This window comes from Melanotaenia boesemani, chromosome 2 (genome assembly GCF_017639745.1).
Source record: "Melanotaenia boesemani isolate fMelBoe1 chromosome 2, fMelBoe1.pri, whole genome shotgun sequence".
Taxonomy (NCBI): Eukaryota; Metazoa; Chordata; class Actinopteri; order Atheriniformes; family Melanotaeniidae; genus Melanotaenia; species Melanotaenia boesemani.
This window is the reverse complement of record NC_055683.1, coordinates 16,674,830-16,701,817: the sequence shown is the minus strand read 5'-3', so window position 1 is coordinate 16,701,817 and position 26,988 is coordinate 16,674,830. Positions and strand designations below refer to the sequence as shown.

Here is a 26,988-nt window from a genome sequence, read left to right as displayed (position 1 = left end):
CAGAGTGAAACACTGGGAGGATTTTCATTTCCAGCATCATGAAGTGAAACTAACTGCAGCTGACAGGAAATGAACACAACATCCTGATATTAGTGTGAAGCTTTGGCTAGAAACATGTGGATCCTGGAAGAAGCACAGCTTCCATCTTTAAAGGACTGGAAGAGGAAGAAGTTTCCAAGGAATCATTTAGAAGAGTTTCACATAGAAACTGATTGAGTCCATGAATCTGAAAATATGTTTCTGAGTGAAAGAGACAGACATGTACAGACTGAACTATCTGTTCACCATTCAGAGTTTCTCTGCTACCATCACACTCTTTAGACTCTACACAGAGACACCCAGGAACCAGACCAGGACCCAGGAAACCAGATCCCAAATCCAGCATAGAGAGGATGAGTGAATGTGGTGATGAAGGTGTGGAGGTGGATCAGTGAGTCAGAGGAGACTCTGTAGAAGGACAAAGAGCCAGCAGGACAGTCCACATACACTGCTACTCTGTTAGAGACAGAGGAGGAGGAGGAGGAGGAGGAAATGCTTGTTTCTCTGTTACTGTGCCAAACAGAATAGCCTTCATCATCCGAGCATCTCAGACTCCAGGACTGATCATTGAATCCAAAGCAACATTCACTGCTGGTTCCTCTCCTTCTGATTTCTCTGTAACTCACTGATATAAAAACGTCTCCTCTCCACTCGACCTCCCAGTAGCAGCGACCAGTCAGAATATTTTCACACAGCAGCTGAGGAAACCAGATAAACCTGTCTAGATGATCAGGATATGACTGAAGCTTCTCCACATGTGTCACCTTCCTGTTGTTGTCAGAAAATTTGAGGTTTCTGTTCACTGTGTTCATGTTGATTGTGAGTGGACAGGAATCTGATGGAGAGAACAAACACAATCCAGCTGCAGTTATTGATCTATTGACACTTTGATGCTGACTCATGAATGAGTGATGGGACAGTGTGAAGATGGTTGAATGTAAAGAATCCAATAGAAAACACACTTACACTTCCTCAGACCTGGTCTCAACCATGGTTCTCCAGCAGGCTCCACTCTGGAAGAAGAAGGGGGGTCAGAGCATGCTAACATGACATTACATGGCTCTCATACACACTTTGTTCTACAATGAGAACAGAACAGTCCAACATCTGGACACGTCCACCTGATTGGAGCATCTCCAAACTAGAAGGAGCAGAATCAGGAAGCTGAATGGTCCACACCCACACCAACAAAACTGCTTTGTGGAAGTCACAGTTTCTTCTTTCAACCATCTTCTCCTTTTTATCTCTTCACAGATGAAGAACTCTGCAGAAACTCCTGATCTAACCAAGAGCTGCATCTTCTCTCTCCCTTGAAGTCTTATTGATCAGCTTCTGACAATAATATCCTCTGCAAAGCAGATTGGCTCAGATTCTTTGTTCTGACTCAGCTGGGAAATGTTAAAGTGGCTTCTTTTCCTGCACATGAAGCTAAATGACTGTCAGAGACTCTGTTTGAGGCCATGATGTGTGTGTTTGTAGCTGTGACAGCTTGTTTCCTACTGACCACTAACAGCTGCTTCATCATCACACTGAGGATTTGTTCCCTCACATTATTACTGCAGATCCTGCTGCTGTGTGGACACAAACACATTTCTTTCTAAAGCAGGAACAAATCAGAGGGATCAGCAGCATCAACTCACCACACTTCTTCCAGATCTCATCTGATTTTTAAATTAGTAATTATTGAATCAGCACCATGGGATCATCAAAGCTCTAAAGTCCTGAGTGAAGAGGAGAGGTTAGACTGCCTCTGGTGGTCAGACATGGAGCTGCAGCTGCTGAAATACAGGATGTGACAGGATTCAGGAAAGTCTGTCTCATCTTTCCTCAACATCAGCTGTGAACATACTGAGTCCTTTCACGTTAACCAGGAAAACTGATGTAACCATCATCATCTTCAGCACAATACACGCACACACACACTGCCGTCTCGTTACAGGAAGACTCCTGATCCAGTCCGACCGGAATCCAGTCCACCAGAAGGTCTGAAGTCTTTAGGATTATTATGCATTTTCTGGTAAAAAAAAAGTACTTTTAAGTCATCAGACTGTTGAGTGAATATTGACTGTAAAGTAACAAAGTCTAGACAGAAATCCAGTAACTCTCTCAGTCATTTTGATTCATGCCCTCATTATGAGTCCAGATCATAAAACACAAAATCAGACTTCAGGAGCATGAAGATGTAAAGAACTTGTGTTTTCCTGTCTAACTCCACTTTGCAGATCAGATCATGGTGAGGGGTTCCACTGACTGTCTCCAACATTTTGATCAGCTGTATGCAGCTAATTAAAGTAAACCGATAAATACAGCAACAACACCCATGTGTGACATTACACAGAGCAGCGGCACCAACAGAAGATGACATGAATGAAAGAATCTAAAGGGAACAAGCCTTCAGGGACCAAAATAATTCCTACCAAATGTGTCTCATCTAAATTAATTTTCTGGGTCTGTTGCTGTGCTTCAGCATCAGGAGCCTCCAGTAAGTGGGAGAATCAATGAGCATCATCATTCATGGGAAACTTTTCATCCATCATTTGTTTAAATGTATCTATACAGAGGTAGGAACAGGGGTCTGACATTTCCACATTGACTGATAAGAGAACATGACTGTTCACACAGTTTTATAAATATTTGTGCTAGGCTAAGCTAAGCTAACATCTCCTGGACCATGCACAGCAAAGGAAAAAGCCTCCTACATGTGTTATTGTACATAAAACACTCATATCCAGCATGAAGCAGGACTGAGTGAAGAATAGAAAATGTCTGCAGATCTTCCTCCTCTATCAGACATTGTGTGGCTGCAGCAGCCTCTCCATACCTGAGTCTGTGTGGATCCTTCAGTGCAGCCATCAGCAGCTTCACTCCTGAGTCTCCTGGATGGTTGTATCTCAGGTCCAGCTCTCTCAGATGGGAGGGGTTGGAGGTCAGAGCTGAGGCCAGAGAAGCACAGCCTTCCTCTGTGATCAGACATCCTGACAGGCTGCAGAAAAGAACATGTATGACAGAAACTCTGAGAGAACTGCTGTGATACTAAAGCTGAATGTCATCAGATTTTCAGAAAACTGGACCTGTTTCACATTATTGGCTTTGTGTCTTCATTTGTTCCAAGTTTATGACTTCATGACTCAGTTTGTGAGAAATGTCAAATTTCCAGGTTTCTACAGAGATCCACCAATCATGTTTTCAGGGGAGTTTGTATATTTTTAAAGGCGTCAATCCTCCTTCATTCAGCCTGGTGGAGTTAGAGAGTGGTTGTTCTGCTGACTCTACTTATTCTGATTAAAAAGTGGAACAAAATATAAACTTTAAAATGTGGTTTTATTGTAGATGAGGACAAACTTGACCTGGATGGAGTTTGATGGATGGAGATATTTCTTCATTGTATGTGTATTTTTTGTACTTTTTGACAACATGGCGCTGTGCGAGCAGCTGCGTGCTACGGCGGCTCTGCCTTCTCTATTCCTTTTTTTAGTGTTTTATATGGTTCTTAGACGTGGTTTTCTTTTTTCCTTTACAGTAGTCAGTACCAGGTGCAATTCTGCACATGGGAAACCTACTTTTATTGTTTTTCTATTTGGATTTCTGCTTCTTTTGGCACTTTTCCAAACTTCGGCGGGGGACACCTTTGGTTTCAGCCACGGCTCCATTGTTTACACCAGGGACCAGCTGTTAGCTCTGAGCGGCACTGCTCTTCTCTACGCGGAGAAGCCGGAGATTCCCGCGGAGATACGGAGAAAAAGAAGAGGCTGCAGAGCAGGAAGAAAGCTCCAGGAGAGGAAACGGAGGTACAGGCCATATTTACCCTCCGTGATTATGGGAAACGTTCGTTCCCTCTCTAACAAGACCGAGGAGCTCACGGCGCTGACCCGGCTACAGCGGGAGTTCAGGGAATGTAGCCTCATGTGTCTAACGGAGACGTGGCTGAATGGACTTATTCCGGACTCTGTGGTTTCCCTGGATGGATTTAAACTTTCGCGCGCGGACAGGAGTGCGGCGGAGAGTGGTAAGAGGAAAGGCGGGGGACTCGCGGTGTATGTCAACGAGAGATGGTGCAACCCGGCGCACGTCTGTGTAAAGGAACAGCTCTGCACCAGGGACATTGAGTTACTCGCTGTGGGTATGCGGCCGTATTACCTCCCGAGGGAGTTTTCACACCTTATACTGTTTAATGTGTACATCCCTCCCTCGGCTGATGCAGCAGCTGCTTGTGAGCTGCTCCACAGCGCAGTGACTCGGATGCAGACTCGCCACCCGCAGTCCCTCCTGCTGATCAGCGGGGATTTCAATCACACCTCGCTCTCTGCCACTCTCCCTACTTTCGTCCAGTACGTGAAGTGCCACACCAGGGAGAACAAGACGCTGGACTTACTGTATGCTAATGTGAAGGACGCATACACCTCCGCCCCCCTCCCCCCGCTTGGACGCTCTGATCACAACCTCGTACATCTGCTCCCTGAATACACACCCAGGGTGAGAAGACAGCTGGCACAGAAGAAGTCTGTGAAAGTGTGGACCGATGAGGCCAATGAGAGACTGAGAGACTGTTTCCAATCCACAGACTGGGAGACACTCTGCAGCTCTCATGGAGAGGACATTGATGGCCTGACCCACTGCATCACGGACTACATCAGCTTCTGTGTGGAGAACACTGTGCCAACCCGGAGGGTGCGGTGTTTCTCCAACAACAAACCCTGGGTGACCCCTGAGCTTAAAGTCCTGCTGAACCAGAAAAAGAGGGCTTTCATTTCAGGGGACAGAGAGGAGCAGAGGAGAGTTCAGCATGAACTCCAGTACAAGATCAGGCGGGCCAAGGACAGCTACAGGAAGAAGCTGGAGGAGCAGCTGGAGCAGAAGAACACACGGGACGTGTGGAGAGGGCTGAAGGAGATCTCTGGATTTGGACAGAGTGGTGCCAGAGGGACAGCTGATGGAGACCAGCGCTGGGCCAATTATTTAAATCTGTTTTTTAACAGATTTGATTCAAACCCCACTCTCCCTGCCCCCCCTCCCCCCTCTTCACACATCCCCAGTCCAGCGTCTACCATCACCTTCCCCCGACCACCTTCATCTTCACCTCCACTTTCACCTACCCCCCATCTCCACTCCACACCAATGGACTCGACCACCAGCCCCCCACTGCCCTCCACCTCCCCCCTCTCCTTTACATCGGCCCAGGTGAGGAGAGAACTGAGGCGGCTGAAGAACAGGAAAGCTGCAGGACCCGACGGCATCCGCCCCAGGCTGCTCAGGACCTGTGCAGACCAGCTCTGTGAGGTGCTCAGGTACATCTTTAACCTGAGCCTCAGCCTGGAGAAGGTCCCTGTCCTGTGGAAGACCACCTGGTTCCGGTTCCTAAGATATCACACGCGAAGGAACCGAACCATTACAGACCCGTCGCCTTGACCTCCCACCTGATGAAGACCATGGAGAGGCTCATCCTCGGTCACCTCCGCTCCGTGGTGTGCACCGCGATGGACCCGCTGCAGTTTGCCTACAGGCCAAACATCGGGGTGGATGATGCTGTCATCTACCTACTGCACAGGGCGCTGGCTCACCTGGAGACCGCTGGGAGCGTCGTGAGAGTCATGTTTTTTGACTTCTCCAGTGCGTTTAACACCATCCAGCCGGTGCTGCTGCGGGGGAAGCTGAAAGGAGCTGGTGTGGATGGAAAGTTAGCCGCGTGGACCATCGACTACCTCACCAACCGGCCACAGTACGTGCGTCTGCAGAACTGTGTGTCTGAGGTGGTAGTCTGCAGCACGGGGGCCCCTCAGGGAACAGTGCTCTCACCGTTCCTCTTCACCCTTTACACCTCGGACTTCACCTATAACACCAGCAGCTGTCATCTCCAGAAGTTCTCTGACGACTCAGCCATTGTGGGCTGTGTGTCTGAGGGGAACGAGCTGGAGTACCGGTCAGTCATCAGGGACTTTGTGGACTGGTGTGAGCGCAACCACCTGTGCTTAAACACCAGTAAGACCATGGAGATGGTGATTGACTTCCGGAGAAGGACACTACCCCACACACCGGTGAACATCCAGGGGAAGGAGATTGACCGGGTGGACAGTTTCAAGTACCTGGGTGTTCACCTCAACAATAAACTGGACTGGTCACACCACACAGACGCCCTGTACAAGAAGGGCCAGAGTCGCCTCCACCTCCTGAGGAGACTGAGGTCCTTTGGAGTATGCAGGCCTCTGCTAAGGACATTTTATGACTCTGTGGTAGCCTCTGCTGTCCTCTACGCCGTTGTCTGCTGGGGAGCGAGCAGCACCGACCGGGACAGGAAGAGACTGAACAAGCTGGTCAGGAGGGCCAGCTCTGTCCTGGGCTGCCCGCTGGACTCTGTGGAGGAGGTGGGTGAGAGGAGGATGTTGGCCAAGCTCACATCCATCATGGACAACACCTCTCACCCACTGCACCAGACTGTGGGGGGGCTGAGCAGCTCCTTCAGCAGCAGACTGAGACACCCTCAGTGTAGGAGGGAGCGCTACCGCAGGTCCTTCATCCCCACTGCTGTCAGACTGTACAACTTATCTGTATAGTCATATTACTGTGTAATATTTATTTATATTTTACTGTGCAATACCCCCCATTATCAATGTCATCATATTCTTCATATCCCACCATCACCATGTAAATATGTATATAGTCTGTGAGGTTGTTGTTATATTTTATTTTATTTTATGTATGGATGTAGTGTGTGTGTGTGTATGTATATATATATATATGTATATATATATATATATATATATATATATATATATATATAATGTATGTGTGTATGTATGTATGTATGTATATATATGTATGTATATATATATATATATATCTTTATATTATAACGGTACATATTTTTGCTTTTCTTAGACTTGTAAATAATTTCTATTGCACTTTCTTGCTGTGATGCATGTTCACCTTATTTTGCCTCTCTGTACTTTATTCTATAACAAGAGCTGCTGTAACAAGTGAATTTCTCCACTGTGAGATAATAAAGTCTAATCTAATCTAATCTAATCTATTTGTTGGAGCCACACGGCCCCCAGTGGTCCTATAACCATTGGTACTACTGTTGCCTTCACCTTCCAGGCATTCTCCAGATTTTCATTGAGTCCTTGGTATTTCTCCAGTTTCTCGTTTTCCTTATTCCTGCTATTTCCATTGTTGGGGATGGCCACATCCATCACTATGGCTTTCCTTTGCCGCTTATCCATGATCACTGTGTCTGGTTGGTTGGCCACCACCATTTTGTCAGTCTCTATTTGGAATTCCCACAGGATCTTAGCCCTCTCATTTTCCACCACCTTGGGAGGTGTTTCCCATTGTGACCTAGGGGTCTCCAGTCCATATTTTGCACAGATATTTCTGTACACTGTGCCTACTACTTGGTTATAATACTCCATGTATTCTTTTCCTGCCAGTATCTTGCATCTTGCTGTGAGGTGCTGGATTGTTTCAGGGCACAGGGTCCTGCAATTGGGGTCCTGTCTGGCCTGGTAGACCTGGGAACCTGCCCGGTGTGGTAGATCTGGAATCCATCCAGGTGTGGTAGACCTAATATTCTACCTGTTTCAAATTTACCTTCCTTACCCATGCATACACTAGAAAACTGGCAAAACTTTTTGATAGGTGTCTACTGTAAACTATGCATTGAAGGGTTAACTGTTAATTCAAATTAAAAATGAAATGTTCATCATTTAGCTCTATTAAATTAAATTAGATTGACTTAAAATAATTTTTATTATTTCTTGTCAATGGCAATGTTGAAAACGAGCAGGAATAACTTATTTAAACGACATATATGAATGTTCAACCCACATTATTAAAAAAAAAAAAAAAAAAAAAGACAGGCCTGGAATTAAACTGGGTTCATCAATATATTTAAGTGTTTCTGAAAAAGTTCTGTTTGTAAAGCACTGTAAAATTATTACAGAACCTGAACCAAGTTTTTATATGTTCTGTGAGGTTCAGGGTGTGGGACCGGTTACTGGTTCTCAGAAGTTCATGTAGTGTATGAGGCCTATATCAGAGACAATCATCCAAATACCTCTCACAGGTTTTCTAAAATAAATCCTGACCTGAGAGTTTCCAGTTTGCAGTTTGGACTCTTCAGTCCATCACACAGCTTCTTCACGCCTGAATCCTGCAGGTCGTTGTTACTCAGGTCCAGTTCTGTCAGACTGAAAGATTGGGAGCTGGGAACTGAGGACAGAGGTCCACAGCTTCTCTCTGAGAGACCACATAAACTCAGCCTGGAGACAAAAATATAGAGAAAAACACAATAACGTCCTAAAATGGCTCAAACCTCATCCACTAGATGACCTGTGGATAGACATGGAACAAACATTTTGTGACAATTTGGAAATTTCTAATCTTCCTTTTTTCACCTTAGGTATAAAAAATTCCCTGGTGGGAATAATAATGATAATAAAAAAAAAAAACAACTTCTCAGTAAAACCATATAAACTCACACCCACCTGGAACAATCCTGATATTCTACTAAACAAAAATATGCTAAATTTTAACCAATGAATTACCAAAGGAATTAAATATTTTCAACAAATTATCCATAACAGAAACATTTTATCTTTTAATACACTCTCATCACAATATGGGATTAACAGCAACAGATTCTTAGAATATCAACAACTCAGAACCATAATACATACAAAATTCCCCCTTCACCAAACAGAGCTGGAATTTCCTCCAATGGTAGCAGATTTTATGGACCTCTGTACCCCAAAATTATTTAAAAAAATATACAGATTAATGTTAAAAATAGATGATTCAAATTCCCTACCTACTTCAAAATGGGTGATGGGTGATATTTATCTATCAATTCATCAATCCTAGTCAACCATTTTGGCTACAAATATGTCTTAATGCCTTTAATATGACAGACTGCCCAAATTTACAAATCATACAACACAAAGTCCTCCATAGAACGCATTACACAAGACAAAGGATGTTCAAGATGGGTGTTAATCACTCATATATCTGCACACAGTGCACAGGTAATATGGCTGTGTGCACCTTTCCAAAAGTTCTGGAACAAGGTTTGTGAGGATGTATTAACATGGGTTAGATGTAACATTCTTGCATGTCCTAAAGTTTGTTTACTGGGTGACCTAAGTGTCATCAGTGCCCCGGGGACCAGGGGCTGCCTCCCTCAGGCTCGGGGGGGCATGGTCGCCCTGGGCAAGCAATAGGGGTTGGGCTGATCCTATGGAGAGAGGGGTAGGGTAAGGGGGCGGCGGGGGTACTGGTGGGCAGTGGGGCAATTAGGGGTCATGGAGGGTGGAGTCTGCTCTCCTTCTTGGTCGCTCCCCTCCTGTCGGGGGCTCTTTTGGGGTGGGTGGGGGCGCTGTGCCTTGGGTCCGACCAGGATATGTGTGTGCAACCTGGGGCTCTCTGGTCCCCTGGTGAGGTGGCATGGGCTGCCGGGGGTGGGTGGGCGTCCGGTGTGCTGATGCGTTGGGCTCTGGGCCTGGCTGGGCCTTTGCTCTTCTGTCCTTGGGTGGTCTTGGGGAGGCTGGGGCGCCTACAGCGGTCAGCTAAGGGGTTGGCTGCCTGGGAGAGAGATCTCTCTCCAGGTTTTGCCCCACCCCGAGCCCCTCTTCTTTCCTCCCACCCTACATCATACACATCACACTTAGGGCTCTGTGGGGCGGATGGAGGCGGTGGCTTTGGCCGAGGTGTCCCCATTGCGGGAACCCCCAGTGGACCCCAGCGACTGCCTGCCCCACTCTCATGCACACACAACTCAGGCGGGGGGGGGGGGGGTCTTCATACACCCTCGTGCCTTGGGACAGGCTCGGGGCTGCGGAGGGTGGAGCGGTTAGGTGCCTGTCTAGAGTCCTGTGCGGGGTGCTGCTGGACTGCTGGGTGCCGTTTGCCTTGGGGGCTGCCCTCAGTGCCGCATCGGGGGGCTGGTGAGACCTCAGGAAGAATGTATGTGGTTGTGTGCGTATGTGGAGTGCTCAGGTCTGGGGCCTGCCTTTCACTAGCCTCTCTGGGCTTGATGCTCTGTGGACCTGCTGGGTCATTGGGGGCTCAGGCTCCCCCCGTCCCCCGCTGATGCTTCGGGTGCGGCATGATCACGGCCCCTTTGCAAGCACACATTTCTTCGTTGTTGCATGGCCACACACGCATGTTCACATGTGCGTGCTCACAAACGTGCTCGTCTCTCCATCCGCTTCTGACTAGATGTTGCTGATGTTTGTGTGTCGTTACATTTCTCTGCAGGCATGTTTGATGACTACTGTACTTTTTCATATGATCATCATCTACTGTGGTAGTTTATATTGTTTTTATGTGGTTTGTTTTAGGCAGCCTAAACAACTGTTATTTCCACATTTTTATCCTGTCCTTTTCTCCCTTTTTTTTCCCCTCTTCCTCTATCTCCCTGACAGCCCTTCATTCTCATTTACTTGTTTATTTTAGTGTTTCTGAAAGGTTATGTTTGTAAAGCACCTTAAACTTATCACAGAACCTGAACCAAGATTTTATTTCTTCTGAGAAGATCAGGATGTGGAACCGGTTACTGGTTTTGTTAAGTTCATGTGGTGTAAGAGGCCTATATCAGAAACAATATGCAAACACTTTCACAAGGTTTCTATTAGTCATTAATAAAAAATCATTTTAAACCTTCAGTTTGATGAATCCTGACCTGAGAGTTTCCAGTTTGCAGTTTGGACTCTTCAGTCCATCACACAGCTTCTTGACTCCTGAGTCCTGCAGGTCGTTGTTACTCAGGTCCAGTTCTGTCAGACTGGAGGACTGGGAGCTGAGAACTGAGGATAGAGGACCACAGCTTCTCTCTGAGAGACCACACACACTCAGCCTGGAAACAACAATATAGAGAAAAACACAATAATACATGTGACAAAATAATCAGCCCTCATGGTGGATGCAGACTTAAGGACCACCTGTAGAGAAAATCAGGTTTCTAACCCTGTTATGATGTCCATGTGGCAGATTTAAATGGTTAAAGACATCATGAGTGAACAGGGATTCAGATTGGTGGCAGAGAATTTTCAGTGAATCAGTGACAGTCTGAACATTTGATTTATACAACAAAGTATATCATGTACCTCAAGACCTCATCTAACAGGCTGATGGGTGGGGCTGTATTCAGATCAGATCAGTGAGGAATAGAGTTTAGGATTCATCAGCACATCATCAACTTTGTGATGTTGAAACTTTGTCACCATCAATAAACCTGTTTACATGCACACCAACAATCTGATTATTGTCTGATTCCTGGAGTTAACAAGATTAATCAAGTCAACATGTAGACAACATGATCTAATATCCTTTATCAGATAATCTGATTATAAGAAATTGCATTAACACACCTCCATTCATTCACTCTGAAATCTTACTACATGTAGACAACCACATATGATTTTAGTGTTTTTTTTCTTTTATCTTTGCATGTGCAACAAACTATGTTCTATTAAGAGTGAAGTGATGCAGTCACAACTTGAGAGGATCAAAAAGAAAAATACGATGACTTACAGCAGTGTGAAGCCAGAGTATAAACAAAATAAAGCATTTACAGGCAGCTTGTTTTGCAGGATTATTACCTTTTACATGAGCACAGCTAATGCTAAGACCGTAGGGGCTGCCAAGTTTAACAAAGACCAGACATTCTAAAAATATCTGGAAGTTTTAGCATTACAACACCAAGTATCTAGAACTCTATTAGATATCCAATAATGGACTGGAAAATATAGACCAGGGTTTTTCACAATATCATATATCAGAAGTGCATATACATGTGTCAGATCCGCTTATTACAATAGTCTGATTTTTCCCAGTTACTGAATTTTGAAGGTCATGTATCATGAAGCTGTTCTTGTCCACTGAAATGCTGAAAACCACATAGAAGATCTATATAGAAGAAAGAAGAGTGTCATGGCCCACGTCTCCTCTCCTCATCTACTTCCGGATGCCCTTATTTGGAGACACTGATTAGGACGGCGCAGCTGTCAGACATCAGGCTCATCATTCATTCCACACATAAACCCCTGACGAACCTCCAGTCATCGCTGGATTATACTACAACCTGTGGTAACCAGTCGTGAGCCAAGTCTTGCCTTTGTCTCTAGTCTGACTGTAACTAATGTGTGTTCTCTCTCCTCAAGAACCCGACCCGGACTTCGCCTGTGTCTTTGAGGAAACCCGTCTGCCCGCTCCAGCCCGTCCTTCCAGCATTCTCATTCCTTTCCACCAACCAGTCACAATAAACCTGTGTTACCTTCTCCAAAGTACTCACGTTTCCTTGGATCCGCACCCTCGCCTTGACAAAGAGGAAGAGACAACCTTAAGAAGTGTCACGGTGTATAGCTGGCGCTGAGATTTCCCAGCCGTCCCTGAAGGCATTCTCCCTCCAGCACAGCCTTGATTGCTGATGCGCTCCACCTGCGCTATGCACCTTAAATACCAACCCATATGACAAGTTCTGCCTGCCACATCGTCTCGGTTTATACCTGCACGTTTCCAGCCCTGATCTCCTGCCTGCCAAACCTGTTCTCTGATCTTCGACCCGTTTTGGATCTGGATGTCCTGACTCTGCCTGCCCCCTGTCTGGTAACTCTATCTGTTGTTAATTCTGCTGGTACTCTGACCCTTGGACTGTCTCTTGGATTTGAATTTGGATTGCGGAACCTGTCTCTCTCCCATCTAGAATATCTGGATGAATACCCGGATCTTTCTGGAGGATTCATTCAGTCTGGATATTCAGCTCTTGTAACTATCAGAACCTGTTTTTGGTCCAGCAGTTTCCACAGCCCCGGCGTAGCCCCACTGGTGCCATCACGGTTCCTGAAAACCACACGGCCGGCTTCCATGCCCTCTGCTGGTACGTGACAAACTATCTTGCACATTCCAGTCTGATCATGCTGGATTCATATCTTGGTTCTCCTACCCTCACAGGCTAGCTGACTGTGAGACCAGACTCGACTCCCCTGGAGCTTTTCTCAACATTACAATAAAACCCGTTTTACCCAATCCTCAGTTCCGACACTTATTGTGGTCCAGTTTGCTGATCCGTGACAAGAAGAGAAGCTTTTCCCACAAAACTATTCAAATTCCTATTTCACTATTGAATCAAAGACCCCAACTTTGTAGGGCCCAAACAGATTTCACAGTAAACAAAACTAACACCAGTTTCAAATGTTTAAATATCTGCAGAAACCACATTTAAACAGTCTTCTTATTCTCCGTCAACATTTCCTTCTGTTGACACATCTCTCAGAGAGATGATCAGTGAAAATCAGTTAAAACAGACTCTCTTTAAGAGAGTTGAAAGAGATTCTCTCAACATCTACACACCAATATCTTTTTGACCACTTCAAATTTTTTGAGTCTGCGCTTTTCGCCGGTGTTCATCTCTAAACCATCACTGCAATTAAAACAAGCAAAAGTAAGACATGTAATTCTGTCACATTTTGTCCTATGAAACAGCAGCAAACTGAAGAAAGGAGTCCTATTGGGCCTTTTTGGCCTATGGGACTCTGGAGGTAGCTGTTGGGTATCGGCCGGTTAAACGGGAAAAAATGAAGTCTGTTCAGCATTTCTTAAGGTTCTGGATGCTATAGGGCTGTCTTGGTTGACACGCCTCTGCAGCATCATGTGGACATCGGGGACAGTTACCCTGGACTGGCAGACTGGAGTGGTGGTCCACCGCTTCAAAAAGGGGTAACAAGGGTGTGCTCCAACTACCGGGAAATCACAATTCTCAGCCTTCCTGGTAAGGTCTATTCAGGGATCCTGGAGAGGGGAGTCCGTCGGGTAATCAAACCTCAGATTGAGGAGGAGCAGTGTGGTTTTTCAGCTCTTGCTAGAGTGATTCGTAACCAAGTGTGAAGCAACTGGGATGAAAATCAGCACCTCCAAATCCAAGACTATGGTCCTCAGCTGGAAAAGGGTAGAGTGCTTTGTCCGGGTCAGGAATGAGGTCCTGCCCCAAGTGAAGGGTACCTTGGTCTTGTTCACGAGTGAGGAAAGGATGGTGCCTAAAGGCAAGCAGCAAAGCTCTTGATTTACTGTTCAATCTATGCTCCTACCCTCATCTATGGTCATGAGCAGTGGTGATCAAAAGAAAAAGATCACGAATACAAATGGCCGAAATGAGTTTTCTCCGCAGGGTCGCCGGGCTCTCCCTTAGAAATAGGGTGAAAAGCTCAGTGATCTGGGAGGGGCTTAGAGTAGAGTTGCTGCTGTTTCATCAAGAGTAGTCAGATGAGATGGAACGGACATCTGGATATGATAACTCCTTGACTCCCTCCTGGTGATGTGTTCCAGGCGCATCCCACAGGGAGAAGGGCCTGGGGAAGACCCAGGACATGCTGGATGGACTACATCTCTCAGATGGCCGGGGAATGCCTTGAGATCCCACTGGACAAGCTGGTGAATGTGGCAAAAGAGTGGGAAGTGTGGGTTTCCGCGCTTAGGCAGGTACCCCACGACCCAACACCGCATAAGTGGAAGAAAATGGATGGATGGATGGACGAAAAACAGCAGCAGTATATTTCTCCACATCCTGCTAAATATGTACTTACATAGCTTTTTTGGAGGCTTTGACTACAGGCAGGAGCCTTAGAAGAACCTCCTCTGAAGGAGCGTATTTCTGCAGGTCAAACACCTCCAGATCTTCTTCTGATGACAGTAAGATGAAGGCCAGAGCTGACCACTGAACAGGAGACAGTTCATCTGAGGAGAGACGTCCTAATCGTAGGAACTGATGGATCTCCTCCTCTAGAGAACGATCATTCAGTTCATTCAGACAGTGGAACAGATTGATGCTTCTCTCTGCAGACACATTCTCACTGATCTTCTTCTTTATGTACTGAACTGTTTCCCGATTGGTCTGTGAGCTACTTCCTGTCTGTATCATGAGGCCTTGTAGGAGACTCTGATTGGTCTGCAGTGATAAACCCAGGAGAAAGCGGAGAAACAAGTCCAGGTGTCCATTTGGACTCTGTAGGGCCTCGTCCACAGCTCTCTGATGAAGATGTTTTGAATCTGGTTTCATAAAAAATGTGGACAATCTGAAATGTGATTGTTGTTCTTCCACCAGGTTGATTCCAGAGTTGATGAAGGTCAGACGGACATGAAGAGCAGCCAGAAACTCCTGAACACTCAGATGGACAAAGCTGAACACCTTCTCCTGGTACAGTCCTCTTTCCTCTTTAAAGATCTGTGTGAACACTCCTGAGTAAACTGAGGCTGCTGTGATATCGATGCCACACTCTGTCAGGTCTGATTCATAGAAGATCAGGTTTCCTTTCTGCAGCTGATCAAAAGCCAGTTTTCCCAGAGACTCAATCATCTTCCTGCTCTCTGGAATCCAGTGTGCATCTGTCTCAGCTCCTCCATCATACTTGACCTTCTTGACTTTAGTCTGGACCACTAGGAAGTGGATGTACATCTCAGTCAGGGTCTTGGGCAGCTCTCCTTCCTCTCTGGTTTTCAGCACATCCTCCAGAACTGTAGCAGTGATCCAGCAGAAGACTGGGATGTGGCACATGATGTGGAGGCTTCGTGATGTCTTCATGTGGGAGATGATCTTGCTGGCCTGCTCCTCATCTCTGAACCTCTTCCTGAAGTACTCCTCCTTCTGTGGGTCAGTGAACCCTCTGACCTCTGTCACCATGCCAACACAGTCAAGAGGGATCTGATTGGCTGCTGCAGGTCGTGTGGTTATCCAGAGGCGAGCAGAGGGCAGCAGTTTCCCCCTGATGAGGTTAGTCAGCAGCACATCCACTGAGGTGGACTCTGTAACATCAGTCAGGGTCTCATTGTTGTGGAAGTCCAGAGGAAGTCGACTCTCATCCAGACCATCCAAGATGAAGACGACCTGGAACTCTTCAAAGCTGCAGATTCCTGCTTCTTTGGTTTCAGTAAAGAAGTGATGAACAAGTTCCACCAAGCTGAACTTTTTCTCTTTCAGCACATTCAGCTCTCTGAAAGTCAGTGGAAATGTGAACTGGATGTCCTGGTTGGCTTTGTCTTCAGCCCAGTCCAGAGTGAACTTCTGTGTTAAGACAGTTTTCCCAATGCCAGCCACTCCCTTTGTCATCACTGTTCTGATTGGTTCATCTCTTCCAGGTGGGAGTTTAAAGATGTCTTCTTGTCTGATGGTTGTTTCTGGTCTGTGTGGTTTTCTGGATGATGTTTCAATCTGTCTGACCTCATGTTCATCATTGACCTCTGCAGTCTCTCCCTCTGTGATGTAGAGCTCTGTGTAGATCTGGTTCAGAAGGGTTGAATTTCCTGCTTTAGCAATCCCCTCAAACACACACTGGAACTTCTTCTTCAGACCAGATTTTAGCTTATGTTGACAAGCTGGAGCAAAATATTCTGAAAGAAAAGAAGAAATAAGAAGAGTCAGTAAAGATTTGAAGCCTCTGAGGAATGAGGATGTGAATATTTGTTGTTCATGTGTTGAGACATCAGTAAATGTGTCATTTATCCAGCAGCTTCAATCTTTAGAGAAATCCTTCTTACTGCTCTGCAGACGCTCAGCCAGCTCCTCCTGCTTCATCCTCCTCAGGAAGTCCACTGTTATCTTCACTAACGCCTCTCTGCTCCTCTTCCACTGCTCTACACCCTCACCCTCCAAAACTAAGCATTCTGGGTAATCTGGACTCAGAAGCTTCTGGAACTTCTTCAGCTCCTTCTTCATGAAAGTGATCATGTTGTCCTCCAGCAGCTGGAAGAGAAACAATATGAAGGACACAATCAGACTGAAATCATGGAGCCAAACATCAGATCCATGTTGGACACACTGACAATCCACTGGTCTACAAAGGTCAGCATGGAGATGATGTGAACAGAAGAGATGGAAAAGTAGTTGTTGTACATGTACAGACCATAAATATGGAGTCCAGCTGTGTTTGATGCTGCTGGGCAGACTGACCACTGGGAAGCTCTGAGCTCTGCTGGTCCACTCTGTGGAGGAATCAGGAAGAATCACATCACATTCTGTCACATGGAGAAGCTGCTTTCAGCTTTTAGGAAGCTCTCGCCAACACACTCATGAAGCGCTCTGCTGACGTGCTCTGGAGCAAGGCAGCCACAGACAGTGTGTGCTTGAATGAGACTGGTTTGGCTGGCTAGCTCCCAGTATAAATGTGTTTGGTGTTGGAGTTTTTCACTAAGAAAAAGTTTGGTTTGTTGTTTGATGTGGCCAGTGGTACATTTGGGGTTTTTAAATCATTTTAAATACAAACACTCACAGCGCCACCTGGTGACTTTCACCCCAGGTAATCTTCCTAAAAGGGCACACATGTTCAAATTAGGCACATGGACAGAAAGTTTCATAGATTAAAGATATTTATTAAAATAAATACAGAGGTTAAAATAAAAGATAAATAAAAATCAATCCAACATAAAACCAAGATGCAAAAAGGCTGGATTCTCAGAGGGATCACAATCCTAAAAAAAGGAAGAGTTAATATATACAATAAAAACAACACAATAAAAACCTATACAGAACCCTCCATAAATTAAACAAAAAAAGGTTGCACCCCTTCTCTTGCCAGCCAAGCCTAAGTGCACCCACAATGCTCCTGTGCTATTAGAGTGATCAGTTGGTATGGAGATAAGGACGATGACCACTACTCCGCAGGACCAGGATACCTGGCGGCAAGGTCCAAATGAACGGATCAAAACGTAAAACAACCGGGACAGAACAGCAGCATCCTTCCTGTGGCGGAACATAATGCGCCCCAATGTGTGGTCATTCCCCGGGCTATCGGAACACACACACATCCACAGTTCTAGGTTACTACACCTATGAACCAGAATTAAACTTACTCTGACCAGTCTATGCGGTTCCTGACGAAAAAGGAAATAAACAGGGAAATAAGCTGGTGACATGGAATATTGCCCACCATTCTTCAACCCAGTCATCACCAACTGGCTCCTGCGGCTAACCCGCCCGGGGTAACACCAACTTGACCACAGCAATCAGCTGTCTGCCACGCTATAAGGAGATTAAGTCCAATGAAAAAGGTATTAAACCCTGACAAGGAAGTGGTGCAGTACTCACAATATAATGAGCTGAATGCTCAAATACCTCTGCCATGATGGATAGAGGTCCATCAGGGCCACACTGTCATATTTCACGGTCTTATTATGTTTTAGTTCTGTCATGATTTTAGTTATATTTCTGGTTTTGACATGTTTAGTTTCTGTTTTAGATCGTGGTTTGGGTTTTTGGTTTTGTCATGTTTAGTTGAGTTTTCCCTAATGTGCTGTGTTTTCTGTCCCTGGCTCATTAGCTCACTTGGTTTGATTTTGATCCATTTCACCTGTTCTCAATTTGTTCCCCTGTGTACATATACCCCATGGTTTCAGTTCTTCCCTATCAGATTCTTGTGGTTCATCCCTGTCTTGTGTGGTTGCCTGTCCTAGGTTTAATGGAAAACAAACCACTGTCACCTGTACAGTTCTGCCTCAGGTCTCGACTGACTGCATTTGGTTCCTTGCCCTCTGCCATTCATTACAGTAGGATCTGACCAAACATTCACTATTAATCCAACAGCATGCAACTATGCCACCTTCAGGTGAGGTAGAGTACTGCCTGCCTCACCTGCAGACTTTTCGCTGCACTTTATTGTACGATAAGCAGGGATAATTCTCTCACATATACATTTAAGACATTACACAGACTGTAGAGAGTCATATTATATAACAAATATTTCTATAAAGTTCATATTATATTCCCCAGAAAACAAATATAACACCTTCTAATGCCACTACCTAACCATTTTAAGTCGCTTTGAAGAAAAGTGTCAGCTAAATATAATGTAATGTAATGATATGCTGAGGAATAGAAACAGAGACAGTTTGTATTGGATCGCGCAGTCAGAGGAGAGGCACAGCTCCCCACTGCCTAAACTGGGATTTCTGCATTGTATTTAATAAGGAAAATCCTCAAAATATGCAATTTTTGAGTAGATTCATAATTAAAATGCATTTTTAACACAGATCAGTTGAAAATATTAAAATTTATTATGAAATGTTGCGATTAATCACGATTAATCGTATTGTTACATGCAAAATGTCTCTTTCCTTTAAAAAAAGGCCTACAGCTATAAAAAGAAAATGCAGTAAGTTTTGGTTTACAAACACTACATCAGGGGTCTCCAACCTGCAACTCTGGAGCTGCAAGTGTCTCTCTGGACCTTCCACAATGCCACTAAGTACGTGGCAAAAATATTTTTTTTAAATCTATCTTGTCATTAGGTTGGAAACCATGGACTTTTGTTCCCTTTCTTTTACATCATTTTCCACAAATATCTACATTCCTTAGCAGAAAGGTTTTATGTTTTTCTTTATTTTAAAACCTTAAAAATGGAAATAAAAATGTGGTTCTTCAAAAATAACAAATATCCTATGGTGGCTCTTCATTAAAAATATATATTAACTTGCCGTTTTGAAAAGTCTCGTAACATTTGCGTCTCTAAATGAGTTTTATTTAGCTGCCTAAGGGAAAAATGGCTCTTTGGATTGGAAAGGCTGCAGACCCCTGCACTAAACACATAAACAGATTTAGCAGCAGTTTTCTCTTTAAACAGCAACAGTTAAAATATTTCTTCATATACATTTATAAAATCAAATATTTATGACAAAGAAGGATGAAATGTTCAGGATTTACTAACTAAAAGGTAAAAAGTCAGCAGGATGGATTTAAAGCTGTGAAGCTGCTTCCTTCTAAACACAGAAGGAACAATATGTGATGAATATCAGCATCAGATGAACAGACAGAAAGCAGGATGAGAATCTCACAGCTTTTAGATGGTGAGGAGAGAGAAATATTCACAATATGCACAATAACTTCCATCCATGCACCTTCAGTGCTTCATTATCCAGGTTTCTGGCCTATAATTTCTCTAAACTTTAATTTTCAGCCTCCGCTACCGGAAGTTAAGGGGTTAACATCTCGTTCCGGGTGTAACGTCAGGTCATGTTTAGAACTCTAAACATGTGTGGTATCCACAGAAAGTCCAGAATCTCAGCTACCAGCTCAGTAAAACCATTTCGATCACCAACAAACACAGTTAAGACAACAAATTATTTAAAGAGCAGCTACACAAAGTCCGAAAAATATGTAAACACAAATTATGTCTCCCCGTGTCCACCCCACGGCATGAACACGAACAAACGGCTCCTCTACTGAAAACTCACATCTCACAGGTTTCACAGCTGGAAGTTTCATCTCGCTATGACCAAAATTCACCGAACCAGAGGTGGAAGAAGACCCGATTTATGCTGCACGTTTGTAAAAGTCAGAAAGGATGTCTTACCTTTGCTGTCTTGCATAAATTAAAACCGCATTTATTGAAAAAAATAATAATAAAACAGTTTCCCGTCCAAAAATTACGATGTTCTGTCCATCTGCATGTATTTTCACAAAGAGAAACGTCGGTTCTTTTTTACTTCTTCCTGTTCCAGACAGAAAACATCTCTTTATTTTTAATAAAAATAAATTGATGATAGTCAACGATCGCATTCAGCTTTTTTGTCTCCTGGGGCGCCGAAAAGTGGGGGTAAAGGGGAAGGATTCTCGGGGCCCATGACTGACAGGGGGCCCAGAAGGGTCCTCAGTGCAATTGTAATACTAACAAAATTATCTAATACTCAATGATAACCCTACAATCACACAAACGTTTTAGTTACAATGCAATGGTATCACTAAATTTCTTTGTTTTGGAAACATTTCTGAACACCCACCCCCCCTCTATATTTCACTTAAATGGTTCAGTCCACCTGCTCCTTCAGCTGCGAAGCAGCGCAACAGACAGACAGCCGGTGGATGCTAAGACGGATGCCCCAAAATAGGGAAGTTTAAAAAGAAAAAAAGCTGAGACTGGAGAGAGAACAGAGGGGTGGACAGTTCATTACCCAGTTCTTTCAGAGGCGAGGTGGTCAGTTAGCTCGTCTGATGGAAAGTTGTGGAACATCAGCTTGTTGTCTCTTCTAAACTTAGTTCATATAAGCTATAGCTCACTTTACTCCCATATTAGCTCATATTTCTGAAGAAAACTCTGGATTTTATTTAATTTAACTGTTGTTTTAATCAAATAATCAAGGCAGGCAAACGATTAGCAAGCTGCTCTATTAAAACATCATGCATGTCCGAACAGACACGAGAGCAGCCGAAGCAGATGCTGCCAGACCCCCCCTCCCCTCCCCTCCCCACCCCACCTGAACATGTCCAGGTGGTCCCTGAGGAACGAGGTGAGCAGCTGAGTGTTGAATTGGTTGATTATTGTGGCGAAAAAACATTTTCTAATAGAAAAAAAGTTCTGAATTATTAAAATTAAATAAAAATAGTTTGCATTTATTTTCTCAGCTATCACTGTCATGTTAGGTCAGGTCAGTAGTTTGGGACTCATCCTCCTGCTTTGCAGTAGGAACAGAGACATTTGTAATGTAGCAGACTGGGTGACTGCTTTCAATCCAATCAGAGAAATATTTACATTTTCTAGATATCAGAAGATTAACTAGCAACAACCATATAGCATCATATATGTTCCCCCACTAATCTAATGCTTCACCGGTGAGTCTACAGATCTGGAGATAAACTAGACTTCGTGTTGCTACATGAGAGAAACAATGACATGGAGGATTGGTAGTCAAATCAATATCCCTTGACATTGTTAGTGAAATCACTGAAAGCACCTTTAAGTAAAACAAAATATGTTGCTCTCTCTATTACAGCTTGTGCCCTGGAGTGGTGTCGATTATACCGGCCTTCAACGGGACTCCTTACAGGCTCCCTGTCAGGAGGAAGGAGGGTGATGGGATGTGACAGGCACGGATATCCACCATCGCTGATAATGATGAAGCCGTTCGGTGGGTAAAGATGTTGGGTGTACAAGGGGCTGTTTTTTAGTACATGTTCATGTACTAATCCTGGATATCCAACAAAAATGTCCAGAAATCTGCCTCTATGGTCGCACACTGCCTGGAACTGAATGGAATGAAAAAGCTTCCTGTTAAAATAACATTCCACATTATCACCAGGGGGCTTGATCCTGACGTGGCAGCCATCAATGCTTCCCACCACCTTCCTAAATGCTGCAGATCCACCAAGCCTCTGGAAACCAGCTGAAACCTCTGCCAGTCCATCCAAAGAGGGAAAGTTGATGACCCTTCTGCGCACAGCCAGTATGGTCTCCGCAACCCTGTGGACAACGTCGCAGACTGTGGCCTTGGGCATGTCAAAGGCCCGGGCCACAACACAGTATGATGTGCCGCTTGCCAGCCAGAAGAGAAACACTAGCGTGTCCAGGTGTTTCCCCCAGCCATGGTGATCTGTGGCCCAAAGCTGCCCAATCAGACCCGAGATGGTGTCTCGGTTCAGGCGGAAGTCAGGGCGGAGGTCAGAGTGACCATCAAAATACATGGTCAGGAGGGGGATGTTTTTATTCACCTGGCAGTAAAGTGGTGGTCCCTAAAAGAAATAAAACTTTTTCCTTAAGTGTTTCACACAAACTCACAAAAATAAAACAAAAGACTAAAACAAAAAAAGAAAAAAAAAAAAAACAACTTTCCAAGTAATGTAGCTACTTAAAATTCAATGTTTGAAGGAGCTCAGTGTTGTTTGTTGTTAAGCATGTTATTCTGTTGGTTAATTTCCAATGTGGTGTTCTTTTAACCAATAAAGTTCATTCTATGTAAATAGTCATTTTATTTAGTGTCTCAATTTATTCTTAGTTTAAATCCAGTGTACATACAATTTCTAACATGTATAACTAAGATGTGATATAAGCTGGAGTTGAGGCCTGTTCTTGGTCTACATAAAGGCCTTCGGTGTTCTCTATAGAGAAAGGAGACTGATCTCCCATAAAACTAGCTGTAACAGCAGCTTTTAATTTGAGATCAGGACCGAAAGTACATTTAACTTTGCCCAGAAGACGGTGTTGTCTGATTGTGATAAACAGGATACACCAAAAAAAAAAAAAAAACTATTTACTTACATGGTGTCTTGCTAACGCAACAAGTGCCATTCTCCTCATCAGTTTTCTCCTCATCACATGTCTCCTTCGTCTTCTCTGCCGATTAAAAGCTGAATTAGCGTCAATAAGAAGAAATTTAAAACTTGTGCCATTTCTCCGATGGAGAATACTGCATCGAGTCACGCGGGTTGTGGTTGCCGTGGTGACAGCGGTAGTCACGTGGTTTCCGACGAAGAAAAAATGGGGAGCTTCGTGTCCAAATCGCTAAGAGAATGAGTGCACTATGTAGTGTGCTATGTAGTGCACATTCGGACACAGCCCCGGCTTTCCCTTAATCCACCTTCGTGGAATACCCCCCTGGTCACTTAGTAACTGAGGTTCAGAGAATCTCCTGAACTTCTGGAAAACGTACAGAATCTGTTTCCTTTTTCCAAAGGAGGAAAAATCTGCTTCTACGTTGCACAGATGAGAAAGTTGAATTAGAATAGAATAGAATAGAATAGAATAGAATAGAAATACTTTATTAATCCCTTCGGAGAGCCCTCATTCAATTATGGAGATTCTGTGTTTCCTGCACTGAGACAAAATCCTCCTGAATATTCTCAGCTCACAAGAAGAATTTAATAAACTCACATGTTTATTATTAAAGCTTTATCTGGATATTTCACCTGAAATACTGAAGATATCCTTTATTATTATTATTATTATTATTATTGATTTAAAACATAAAATGGAATAAAACTAAAGTGATCCAACAATTTCACACAGCTCACCTCTGTGGATCTGATTTAAAATTCAGAGGACAATCTTTCGACTGATCGCTCTTAAAGGACAAGCAACTAGGTTCAGGTCCAGGTCCAGGTCCAGGCTGGTTCCTGTGAATCCAAATGTTTGGTGATGTGAGTTCTGATCTCTGACATAGAGAAGAGGCATGGACAGTTAGAGATGGACATCTCACCTCTGAGTGGTTTTAGAGGGAGGGACTCCCTCCTCTCTGTCCTGATCCATGATGCTGGATTCACATCAGCTTACACACACTTTCTACCTTCACCTGCAGAGGAAACACACATCATTCGTCAAACATCAACTTAAATCCTCTCCATCATCTGCTGTACAAAGATCAGCTGCTATGTACTTTCAGATGTAATTGATTCTCATTTTTGTTATACAGGTAGTTAGAATCAGTTCTTATAGTTTTTCAGCTATGAGAAAATGTACCTGTAGATATAGTTTTAAGTTGTATTTGTGTGTGAGTGTATGTTCTTTAAGTTAGTATGTGTGGCTCAGTCATTGGCTAGCTTTAGTTATTAGTATAGACTGATACTGGATAATAAGCCATTTGAAAGTGGCTAAAAATAACATGAAGAAATGAACATATGGCTTGGATGACTGTCTACCTAGCAACTGCTGCAGCAACCTTCCTCCTCCACAGCCTCCAGAGGCATTGTCTTCAGTTGGATTAAACACAGTCTGATAAAATTTCAATATTTATTTTTATCAATGAAATCATGATACAATTTTATAGAGAACCCTTTCATTATAAAAATGACTCAATATTAATGCCTACATTTGTTTTTAATTATATAAAAACCCAATAAATACAGGAAAATGTAACACATAAGAAGACTGGAATTAAATAAAATACTATTAAATATTACACAAATTAATAGCAATTAATAACCAAACCAAACAAATAAATAAAATAAACAAAGGCTAGAAGTGGTTTGTCACAAATTTACAACAACAGGCATCAAGGGATTAATCTGTCATGATTTTATTGCAGTTTTTAGTTCACACTACACATGCGACTTTTTACAGGTGTTTTGTTCAATGTAAAATTAAAAAGTAATAATGCAACTAAATGAATCTTCTTGTGTATCTATCAGATGGGCCAGTTCAGACTGCTCTTACAAATGGTTCAGAGAATTTGTACATATTCCTACCAAATTCTGAGCCAATCAGGGTCCTAATTCACTGAAAGCACTTCAACGTACTGTCTGTAGTTTTTTTCTGGCTCAGAAACAACAATAAAAAAGCAGAAAATGCAGAAAACACTTTAATATCTTTATTGTAATTTTTGTTATCTAATAACATTTTTGTGTTGCTGTGTGCTTTTTTACATCACCACCAAAGTGAAGCAGCCCGGATACCTCCGGGACCAGCAGCCCCCCAGCAATACAGCCGACCAAGACACCCAGTCAAAAGATCAATAAGCACTTAAATGGGCCATCTGTGAGCAGTTTTGTGACTATTTATACTACGCACCAACATTCATAGTGTACACAGATAATAACCCATTAATGTATTTGCTCAGCACTTTGAGACTTAACGCCATTGGGCATAGGTGGGTGGGAGAACTGCTCCACTTTCACTTTGGCAAAAAAGTACAGACCAGAGAACATGAACACTGATGTTGACACTTTGCCAGGGATCCCACTAAAGCTCCAAAACACCATGCCAGGACTTGTGTCTGGAGTCTGGCAAGGTAACAAGGCAGTGCATGAAAATACTTACTCTCAAATGTATGCCATGGGTAGCAGCTCTATAGCTGGATGATAGAAATGTACAGTATATGCTGTCACATGTGACTGCATTTCTACCATCTCACCTGAAAATGTCCATGCTGCCCAGCAAGAAGATCAAGCGATGAAAACAGTGTTAATAAATCAAAAATAATTAACTCCAAGTGAAAGAGAAAGAAGGAATATGGATAAATGCACAAGGAGACTTCTGTATGACTGGAACAGGTTGGAAGTGATGGGATATTGTATAGAGACATTGACCATCACAAGCAGCTTGTGCTCCCCCAAAAATTGAGTCTCTGGTTCTCAAAACTCTCCACAATGATATGGGACATGTTGGTGCAGAAAAAAGTGTCTCATCGAGCTCCTGAATACTTTGTTGGCCCAACATGCAAAATGACATTGAGGACTAGGTTAACAAGAGATGTGCATGTATTAAGCAGATATGCCCAAATGTCCCCCAGAGAATCAATAGTTCACATCACTACAAATATCCCATTCGAGCCTGTATGAATCAACTACCTCCACCTTCAGTAGAGCCAGGGTTATGAGTACATCCTCATCCTGATCGAGCTCGATTTGCTCAAGCATATCCAATGAGGAACAGATCTGGAAAAACAGCAGCTGAAAAAGTATTTCAAGACTGCATTCCTGGATTTGGATACCCTGAGAAACTCCTGAGGACAATCTTTTCAGCAGATTGCTGCAGTTGGCAGGTATCGGTCAATCTTGAGCAACATACCATCCACAAGGTGATCCTGTGGAGAGACTGAAACATACAGTCCTTCAAATGCTGCAAACCTTGGAAGAGGAGTAAAAAAGTCAGTGGAAAGACCAACTTCCTCATGTTACCTACAACTGCACAAGGCATGAGGTCACTGGTTTTTCTCAATTTTTTCTGTTGTATGGTAGACCCCCACACTTACCTGTACATTTGTTGTTTCCACCAAAAAGAGACTCAGACATCGACAGATATATGCACAAATATGGGCAAAGAGAATGTGTTTTGCTTATGACATTGCTGCCAAAAACATTGAAAATTTATCAGCAAAAGAAATAAACAGAATGACAGAAAAGTCAGTGACGTTGTGCTACAGCCTGGGGACAGAGTGCTGGTGAAGAACAAGTCAGAGGGTGGAGGACCTTGCAAACTGTAGTCTTATTGGGAACCAATAGTGCACAGAGTACTGCTTCAGTTTCTGTCTTGGTTTTGGGTTATTGTTTACATTGAAAGTGCAGGGCTCTGTCGTTAGCACTTTCTCATTACAACCAGTTGAGGCCATGACGCGGGTCACACCCACTGTGTACTGCTTAGGGCAAAGAAGATAGAGGTGGTGATTTTGAGGAAAATTCTGTATAAAAGAGACAATTTGTTTAACTTCAGCAGAACAAGCACTGATTTCAATCAGGGTTGGCACAGTCAGTTACGTGAGTTTACTGCTTGA

The 26,988-nt window shown here is 43.8% G+C and overlaps 1 protein-coding gene across 1 annotated transcript; it reads right to left on the bottom strand.

Annotated features, from left to right (window-relative positions):
* On the bottom strand, window positions 1–16,748 carry LOC121656988 (NACHT, LRR and PYD domains-containing protein 12-like). The gene is made up of 6 exons (XM_042012339.1): window positions 16,558–16,748; window positions 14,610–16,410; window positions 10,858–10,885; window positions 10,712–10,812; window positions 2,899–3,022; window positions 1–866 (listed from the first exon to the last, which is right to left on the bottom strand). Exons 1-6 carry the CDS (start codon window positions 16,745–16,747, stop codon window positions 318–320), a joined length of 2,793 nt encoding a protein of 930 aa, XP_041868273.1. The 5' UTR covers window position 16,748; the 3' UTR covers window positions 1–317.
* Window positions 16,749–26,988: the final 10,240 nt, after the last annotated feature.